The sequence below is a fragment of the Aristolochia californica genome, unplaced genomic scaffold, assembly GCF_029961685.1.
Source record: "Aristolochia californica isolate CCGP_79_NKW_82.1479 unplaced genomic scaffold, dmAriCali1.0.hap1 SCAF_7, whole genome shotgun sequence".
NCBI lineage: Eukaryota > Viridiplantae > Streptophyta > Magnoliopsida > Piperales > Aristolochiaceae > Aristolochia > Aristolochia californica.
This window is the reverse complement of record NW_027182268.1, coordinates 32456877-32467277: the sequence shown is the minus strand read 5'-3', so window position 1 is coordinate 32467277 and position 10401 is coordinate 32456877. Positions and strand designations below refer to the sequence as shown.

The 10401-nt window shown below is 36.4% G+C and overlaps 1 protein-coding gene across 1 annotated transcript; it reads right to left on the bottom strand.

Annotated features, from left to right (window-relative positions):
- Positions 1–370: 370 nt before the first annotated feature.
- LOC137936109 (uncharacterized) lies at positions 371–9763 on the bottom strand. The gene is made up of 6 exons (XM_068780662.1): positions 9332–9763; positions 8324–8468; positions 7546–7806; positions 5477–5558; positions 1809–2005; positions 371–1053 (listed from the first exon to the last, which is right to left on the bottom strand). Exons 1-6 carry the CDS (start codon positions 9544–9546, stop codon positions 763–765), a joined length of 1191 nt encoding a protein of 396 aa, XP_068636763.1. The 5' UTR covers positions 9547–9763; the 3' UTR covers positions 371–762.
- Positions 9764–10401: the final 638 nt, after the last annotated feature.

Below are 10401 nucleotides of genomic sequence, written 5' to 3'. Positions count from 1 at the left end.
CAAATTTTGTAATTTCTCTTGTTCATTAATACATGTTCTTAAGAAAAAAAAATCTGATATTTCGCTCATTTTAGTTAGTTTTTTCTACAATAAGAAGTCCTAAAAAATTACTGATGAAAAAAAAAATCTTTAGCCAAATTCTTTTCAGACATCTATGTTGGTTTTAGGGGATGAAAAAACTATCTTAATTACTCTTATCCTAAAAAGAAATACACTGTAAAAAAAAATTAAAATGAGTTTTCTATTGCTAGAACAGAGAAGCAGGGAAAAAATAAAGCAAAAAGATACAAACAATTTTAATAAAAAATCATAAACGAAGAAAAACAGCAAAACCAATCTGTCAGTTCAACTCAAAAATTATTTTCTGGATTGGCCAATGCTAATGCTATTAATGGATCCTCCGCTGCCCAAAACAAAGATGAGATCTCCTTCAATAAACAGGTAGGTTAGTTTACCAAGAGTCTCAAGCAGTAAAAGAGCAAGGAATCTTCATCTTGATGATAAATCATATCCATATCTTCTTCTTTCTTCCTGCTACCTGTCAGCACAGTGATTGGGATACAACCCCTTTTTTTCTTTCTGATGAATATTTGCACTGTTTATGAAAATACAGCAAAATTCTTCAATTTCACAAAAGGATTAGAAAGTGATGGTCAGATCAAACTCTATAAGACTCTGGGAACAACAGAATGGTAAAACAGAGTAAACAGCTTGACTGCTCGCAGGTGCTTTCGGGAGGCAATGAAAGCCAACTATCATTGATCACTGCAGACTGATAGGCTCACACTTGTTTTTGCCCAAATCAGGGTTACTTGATGCACCTTGATGCTTGCTGAGTTTCTTAAGAATAAATGCCATGGCAATCTTAGCACCAAGACTTGAGTGACCTCGAGACAAACAAACAACACCACCCAGAACAAGCAAGCCATTTGCAATCAACTTTCTCGAAGGTCTCTTCAGAAACTTCTTCTTTTTAAATTCACCCGCCGCATTAGAACTCTCAGAAAAGTCATGAGGACCGACTGGGACCTCAGCTTCTATTTCTGGCGGGACCTGCATAGACCACGGGATTATAATACAACAATGATAATAAATCTAGAAGCTAATATGTAATTTTCAATTTATCCACATGTAATTTAAAAATGGGTAGACTGCAGAGAGACGAAGAGACAACATGGTGTATCTGCAAATGGATTTCCTTCCAATTTTATCAGGAATAAGTTCAAATTGCAGCCTGCAATACCCATAAAAGCAAATTCTCTAGAATGACTGATGACTTTGAACAACTGCCATTAACGACCCCTATCACTAAATAGCAAGTTCTGACGACAATTCATTCTATTCTCAAAATAGCCAAGTAAATGATAACTTTTTTTTTTTTTTTTGATAATGAAGTAAATGATGACTTTTGAAACACTATAAGAAAAAAAGTGCTTAGACAGTGGATTTCACATCCTCAAAGTCAACTTGACTTATTCAATCAAGTTCGTGGTCAAGCACATATTCAGAACTTTACTTGACAATACATTTTTTGAACTTGAATGGTGACCTCATGGCAGTTGTATTTTTACACACCAACAGACCCAAGAGGCACTTGTTTAGGCCATTGTCCAAGAGTCTTACCCAAGGTAAGTGGCATCAACCACCGAAGGAAGAGATGAGCTGTCACTGAAGCATGCAAAGCTAAGCAATTGGGAATAAAGGAGGTGGCCATAGGGAGTAGGGGATTGGGGAGAAAGGTGACACCACACCTAACCATCCACTCAGTAATATACAGAAAAATAGAAAACAGCAAAAAGAGGGGTCACCTTCCGGAATAGATTCGAAATACGCATGGATGAGCTTGTTCCTCTGCGCCTGCTTAGAGGATAACTACGAAGTGCAGTGTCCATCTTACACACATAATTCCATATCCCTTTGGAAAAGGCCAGTTTTGCCATCTGCACATTCAAACCTGCATCTTCTTGATGTACCATAGCTATCTCACAGGCATCTCTACCAGGAACTGTAACTTCCAAAGGTAACATAGCCAGCATCAATGAAAGCATCTAAAGGAAATTAACAGACGGGTACAACAGAACTAGAAGCAAGATGAGACAAGGAAAGATCTATGTGCCGATCTACTCCAGGGTTCACATACTGGATCCAGACGCAGCACAGGTACTTGAAAACCCAAGATAAGCCAGTATGTTACATCTAGAGAACATAAATGAGAAGCTAATTGGCCAGGACAACAAAAGGAGAAATAGATAATGCATATCTACCTAAGAAAAGAAAGAAAGTTCAATCATATGACACATTGAACGTTTCCATTTTCAAGTTTGATGAAATATAAATGGACAGAAAATGACACTACAAGATACCTAACCTAATCCAACCTACCAAGTAATTTCACAATGTAAATTTGCTGGTTAAATCAACTTTTTAGTCAGAAACTCAGGTCATCTTTTAAAGCCCAATTAGTCCATTAGTAGTTGTGATGACTCAAGAGTCACTCAATATGACTTCAATTTGGATGATGAAGGTTCTTCAGCTATTAAACACATAAGCCTGCTGATAATGGGGGGCTTTCTTGGGTCCTTCTGGCATGAGGCAGAAGCTAAACCTTCTTCCTTCCCTCCTCACTGGGATCAAGATATATGCACAGAATTTCACAACACCAGTATTCATAGCTCTACTCATCCATTGGCTATCAGAGAAAAGTCCTCCATGGAGGTCAAAGCAAGTATTTGATGATATTCAAGATGCTAGCAGTCCTTTCCACGTCCTTTGGCAGCAAAGTCCTCATGCTGCAAGTTGTATCCCAGATGAGGTACTAAAGTGTAGGGTCTCTTGTTCTACACTCGTAATCAGGGAATCCCTCCCACTCCCTATTTCCAGGTGAGGACAAGGCCTTTTCCTTGTGTTTTGATTTCTTTATTTTTTAATGAAATTACCCTAAGTTCAAAAAAATAACATGTAGGCCTGCTAGATTTATGATTTTCATTTTTTCCCTTAAAAACGCAAGATTGCAGATCTAATTGAACATATAGTGAAAGAACATCAACTTGGACCACCTTGCCTCCCAAGAAATTAATCATGATCCACTGGATTCCATATATTTGCCAAATCAGAACCTTGGTTTACAAATAAATAAATAAAAAGTTTTTTTGAAAAGACTAAATAAATAAAAAGTTGATGATAAGATCCACATGTTACTTAGTTGTGTACTACTTACAGAAGTCAGAAGTCAAAATCATCTTAATTCTGAAGGGCACCAATCACAAACATCAATTATACCAATAACTCCAAACTGCTGGCCATTTTTGACATGGTATCAGAGTTGGGCACCACGTTCCGCATTCGAATCCCGGGTGAAGCGGTAGGGAATGGGAATGGTGGGTGTTGGAACTAGGTGGTTCCGTCTACCACTGATGGGTTAGGTACTTGGCTTTCCGCACTTAATAGACCGGTCTTTTGGGTTGTATTGGCTAGGCGTTTGACAATTTCAAGAAGCTTTATTTACGGTAAGATCATCTCCATAAATCACCTTTGCAATATAAATTGAAGAATCTTGTTTTTATCATATTTATTATGGGGCCCATAGATTTTAAAATTAATTAGGATTTTTTTGTTTGTTGTTTAGTGTGGATTATGTTGGAAAGAATCGTCCCACATGAAAAAATGAGTTAAAAGATCTTGGGTTTATTAGTAGGGAAAGAGAGTTTCTAACTTGGCCAGTCATTTTAGGATGAACCTTGGACCCAATTTCTAACATAGTATAGAGCAGGTGCTTAGGTTGTGGGCTTCCACCCCATATTGTCCACGTGTAGTAGGAGTTAGAAAAAAATAGGCTCACATATGAGGGGGGGTGTTGGAAAGAATCTTCCCACATTGAAAAACAAGTTAAAAGATCTTGGGTTGATTAGTTGGGAAAGAGGGTTTTTAACTTGGCTATTTATTTTGGGATGGGCCTTGGATCCGACTTCTAACAAATTACAACCATGGTTTTCCAACCTAGAATTGGGACTCAACATGGGTTCTTTAGAACCTGGGTCCAGTTGGCTGAGTTGGGTCGGTTCACCCCGAGTCCAGAGCTGGACTTTGGGTGAGTCAAAGGGGACTTGCCCAAAATAGAAGGGGAAAATCCGACACCTTCACCCAGCCGGCCCTTTAAAATTCGAGTCCACCAACGGATCAGAAAACAATGATTACTATTACAATAGGTTTATACCCAGTTAACCCCAAGCTAGGGAGACTTGGGCTGGAGTTGGGCCTCTATGGACCCTCCCTTCCATAGAGGCCTTCTTGAGAAAGCCTTTTTGATAGAGTTCTTCTCTATAAAGACCTCTTTAGGAGAGGGAGTGTTGTTTGGCTACAATTATTTTAAAAGATTGTATTAAATTAAACAAAGTTATATATTAGGTTTAGTTATGACTACATAAATATAATTCTAAAGGTAAATTACTAAAATACCGTGATTTGTGTCTTACGTTTCATAAAAAAAAAATATAATAAAATAACACAATTTAAAAAAATAAATTGCTCAAAAATGCCCTTTATTTGTATCTTAAATCTTATAATAAAATAAATATTGTAGATTGTATAACAAAGTTAATGGCTGAATGATGGGCCAGCCGAATTGTAGGATTAGTGGGTCTCACACCACATATGTAGACCTATATTAGATTAACCTATTTTGTGAACGATATATTAAGTAGGAGCCACAAAAGATGTATGGGCCCATGTTAATAGTGAGCTTTCTACCATGTCAACCCTTTATATGAGGTATATATATGAAATATTTTAATATTTTAAGGGTATATTTTTCAAATAAATAATCATTTCTCCTATTTTTGAAAGAACAAACTTCCTCTTTGGAGAAGCTTCATCTTGTAACTTCACCTAGGAGGTAGTTTCTCCTCTTGAGAAGACAGAGCTTTTTCAAAGAGAAATCTAACGAAACACATTTTTTAATACTAGAACTAGCTCTTAGATGGCATGAGCTGCTTTTCGGTTTCAAAAAGTTGTGCCAAACACTAACTTAAACTCTAGAGCTCCATCTAAAAAAAAAAACCCTCATGGGACCATTAAGTTGCAGCCGAAGTCTAAGTTTATCAAGATGTTTTGTAGATAGAATTGCTACTTTTTATTTTTGAAATTAATGACATTGGAATTAGTAATTAAATGTCCTGAAGTCCTATTTTCTGCAATATTAGAAATCATATAGTTACAAAGTGAACTTCAAAATTGCTTATCTGTTTAACCATAAATATTCTTCTTTTCCTTAAAATTTTTAGTGTTAGAATTAGTTTTTTAACCATATGGAATTCCAATACATACTGAGAGAGCTGGCAATACCAACAAACTGCAACAGTATGCAGTATCTCTCGGCAATATGGCAAACCATCAAGCTTTCGCATTTTTGTGCATTGAACTCGGTTTTACCACTATGGAAAAGGAGGAACCAGAAGATTCTGAGTGGAATGAGACATGCCTTTCCTGATTCGCCAACCAGATCTGAAAAAACGAACACGAACAAATTTCTTCTGTATTGGAGCCAGAGTGTGCTCGCAGTCCTACATATCATCAGCAAAGGACGAAATGTAAGATATTAACCACAAGGGCAAACTGGTAACATTCATATATTTATTTTATAGAAACTAAAACTTTCTATGAGATATATTGAAAGCACGGCAACTAGAACAAAATAGATGTTATAGACTGAAATATACTAGAAGAAGACTCCCATCAGCATAACATTTGCAAGCAATTAACTACATAAAGATGGAAATGTCGGCTTATAAGCAAGCAATTGAGCTGATGTATCACAACCATTTCCTCTGTCAATCTACAATGGTTGAAGAGCCTCTCCTGGATGAATGTGCCCAAGCAAGAAAATAAACTATTTTTTTTTGTGAATATTGTGAAAATCTTTATTGAAATAAAGAAAGTTTGGTAGTAGAAAACAGAAAAATAAGAAATCAAAATAAAATAAAAATATTACAAAAATACAATCCATTAGCAGGACTTAAATTCACAACTTTCTGTAGCAATTCTGTTGCCATCCTTTGCTAGCTGATCTGCCATTGGATTTGCTGAGCGTGGGATGTGTTCCCATGAGAATTGTGTTTCAACACTGAGATTGGCAATTTGAAGGAGTATTTGGTTGAGCCTCCAAGGTGCCTTGGTCTTTCCCATCCCCCATGAAAACAAAAATATAGTAGGTACAAAGCCATTTTGTGAAAGTAAAGACAATCAAGTTCTTTTTCATATTGCTTCAGTATTTCGAGTCTTCAAGATGAAGGATTGGAATCACACAAAAGTTCAAAGTAGATTTTCAAAATAGAAGCAGACTAGAAAGCTCTTAGCTTGAAGCTACCGCAGTGCTTTCAAACTACAGCCCATTTGCAATTATAGTAGAAAGACCTGTAGATAAGGTACTATAAAGCCTCCAAACATCAACAAACAAGTTATGCTACTCAGGAATCATCGTGGTAGAGGATTCCTTGCACTGCAACCAAAACATAAGAGAGCAAGGGATATAATTGGAATACAATGAAACCAAGGATGATCAAACATAGAAAAAAGGCTCAATACATGTACTTTTTTTTTTGGAAACTTCCTACACCTACCCAAATAAACAAGATGTAAGAGACATTTTCGGCTCTATTGGGTCATTATATATCAAAAAGGGCCAAATCAATTTTCTTAGCTCAATTGGTGACTCAGCATCATATTAATGTCCCATCATCATTTGTTGGTTTTTGGTCGCAAATGAAGGGGTCTGCAAATGGCCTAGCAGATAAGCTGGTCAATGTTGGAGTTGACCATGAATCTCTCGTTGTTCCAGTCAAACTCCTCAAAGTGCTAGTTTTTGTGCTTGTTTTTTCTCTAGTTTGTGTTCAGCTCTTAAAATAGATCACCTTTTTAAAACATAAAAATGATTATTTGTTGGTTTGGTGTACATCATTTTTCATTTCAGTGGGAAGCAAGTTCACACAGTTGCATTATCCATCCAGAACCTGAAGGATAGTGCTGGATGAACCACTTTCACATGCTCACATCCTCCAGGACCACTCAATTGAAGCTCCTTCCACAGTAACTGGGCTTTTACAAGCTCCCCCTTCCCCCTCAACACCTATCATAGAAGGTTATTCCAGATTAAAAAAAGTGATTGCATTAGTCCCAGACAATCTAGATGTGATTTCTGAAAAGCTACAGGGTATTTTATGAACCATCCCAAGTATCTTGTTTTGACATTCGCATGATAGTCAATGTGCTGACCAATTATGCCATTGGTGTCCAAACCTCATTCATTTTCCTGTCTTCTTCCTCAATAGAGCTTTACAATTAAAATATATAAAATTATATTTTTTAATAAAAATGAACCACCAAACAATAATAAATGCGGTAGCTCCAGCAAAATGTAACAGAGACTTTTGAGAATCACTACATAAAAATCACACTGTGAAGGAAATAAGCACAAGATTGAAAGGAACGGAGGAAGTCATATTGACTGCAGACTTGAAAGTAACTGTAGTTCTTGATGCTACCAAGCCTCACCTTCATAAAACAGTAGAAAGTATTTTCTTTTCCTTCCCATATACACCAGGTTAACACATACTCTCTTGGTGTCAGAAGAGGAAATTTTTTAATTGTGTGTCCAATTTCTGTTCCACTACTTTCATCGAACTGTAGCTGGTCATGTGAGACTATAATTTTGTCCCACGTTTTCCTGTAGTCATTATCCATATAGAAATCTGCTAACAACTCTGTCAAGCACTTTTCAAATGTTGTCACACTGAAGTACTTCAAAGGACCATCCTGCAAAAGTTGCACCAATGTCACAGAAAATAAATGTGAACTAGAATAAGTTAACTAAGTAATGGATTAAGTTTATATTTCAGCCATGCCACCTCTTTTGATTGACTTCCCTCACTCACCATAGTGCACAATAACCTAGAACTAGTCAACACAATCTTCATGTTACAATTACAAAGAAAAAGAGTAAACCAAGGTTAACTGCCTGATAACGTGAGCACTATTCTAAAACCTTGACTGGTTTTCTAGAACCAGCTCTCTATGTTGCAATATCCAAAAGGGAACATGAACTTGCACTTTCCCCTGGGATTGAAATAAAGATCAACCTGAGGGCCCTTAAAAAACTTATAGGAAAAACTTTACCAGAAAGAAAAACAGAGGGTTGAGAAATTCTATAAATGTCTTAAACATCTGTCCTACTCAACCTTGAATCTATAGGTGTGGGATGCAACACAGAAACAACCTAAAGTCATGATGTCCAAGTCTCAATTTAAAAGCAAGCTGATATAATAAAACAAACCTTTGGCTTGCAGCATTTGGCCATATAGGACAAAAGACTATTCCTTTTGTCTATAACATCTTCCCATTTCTCGTTTTCATCAAGCTTCCCATCTAAATCATTTATCAATTTTCTCAAGTCAGCATCAGAAATGATCTCTGAGATTCTGCACAGATAAACACGTCAACCACAGAAGTTGAGAAAGGTATAAAAGTTGGCCCACTCACCGCTTTGTAAGTAGGAAAGAAATGAAAATACTTCCAAGTAACCTGTTAACTATACATATAGGTAGAGCCACCACCTAAATTTATAGACAAACAGCATAAAGAGAAATTATTTCAATTTTGCTTTTGCCAGAAAGAAGTACCAGTTATTCTATTATGGGAAATTTTTGTGCACAAGGAGTTCAATTGATAAGAAAAACAAACCAAACTGCCATACAGCAAATGTAAAAAAGCATATCTATCCAAACTAGACAAGCTATATATGTGGATTAAGAAAGGAAATCGAGCTAAACTTCACCTTGACAAGCCATAAAAGAGTGATTCAAGTATTTCAATTATACAGTTAAATGAGAATGCAATAATCAGGCCCATGAGAAGGATAGACCCAAAATTCACGCAGCGTACTGCAATTACAAAACGGAGCATAAAAAAAAACAGTTGATAGCATTGTAACGGTAACAGAGGCAATCATGATGACCAGAATGATGATGATGAAGATGACACTAGAACACCAACATAGGTGAATTTACCCAATTATGCCACATGCATGGGGACCCAACCAGTAAAAGAAACCTAATGAAAAACAAATCAGAAATACTTGTTTTAGCCCAACATCTCAAATTTCATAAAGAAGCATTTTATCGTCCATCATATGCCCAAAGTACCCGCTATAATAAGTAGTCTAACTTCGCCTTCGTTGAAGTTACATCACCAACAAAATCCAAATTCGACACCAGCGCTACCAAAATTTTGTCAACACCAAACACTACCCAAATTGATAAAGCATAAATATAGAGCCACTAACCGAGTCCCAGGTTTGGAGCTCATCGAAACAGTGTCCGTGCCATCTGACACAACCCGTTGGGATCCCGCAGTAAGACTCTTCCCCAACTGCCAGATGATGAGAACCAACACAACGAAGACCGTCGCCCATCCCGCTCGCCCATTTTCCCGCCAAAATTCCTCGGTTCCCACCAAGAAACTCGACGAGATGGCAGAGAAGATTTGGAGCTTGCTCATCTGGGGAGAGATACGACTGACGTATTTACTTGAACAGCAATCCACGCTCTCTACTTCCTCGTCTCTACTTCCTTGTCCACATAAACCTCCATAATTATTGAGTGCAAGCTAGAAGAAAAGGAAAATCAGAAGCGCTTGCCTGCGTGACTTGGCTGTCGCCCATCTGAATTTTGCAGTTGGACGAGAAGCGTGGCAGGGGCAGTATCGCATCGTCCATGTCACGATAAACCTCGAGACAATTGTCACTTACTGTTAGTTTACGCCATGTCGGCTGAACCAGAAAATTTACTTGTGTTTCCCATGGATTTTTTTTTTTTTATTTTCAGCAGGAAAACGGATTATAATAAGAGCCTCTCGTCCTAAACATATTCGAAGGTGGGATCTCTACGTAGAAAATTTCCCAACAAGAAGGCTCCCTTTCCCATCTACGTGTTTTTTTTTCTCACCAATAAGTTAAAATTAAATATTTTTTTATAGATAATAAATTATCTAATATGAGATTCATATTTAATCTTTAAAATAAGTATAATTGTTAAAACATAGTTCCAAATGTAATTCCTTCAACGTTTTATTCCTAAACATTGCTAAATTATAAATATTATTAGTAAAATCCTTTGTTTTATGGATAAAATAATTATTATATTTATTACTTTAAAATTATTTTTAAAAATAAAAGAAACAAATGATAATAAAAAAAACCAATAATTTGCAGATTTTTTTTCATTTTACCAAAATATTTTTGGTTTTGTACTAATTCTTTTACGAGAAATATTTTACCAAAATATTAAAATATAAATACTAAACCATGAGAAAAATAAAGAAAAATGCATTAAAATGGTCCTTAGCCTATTGGCC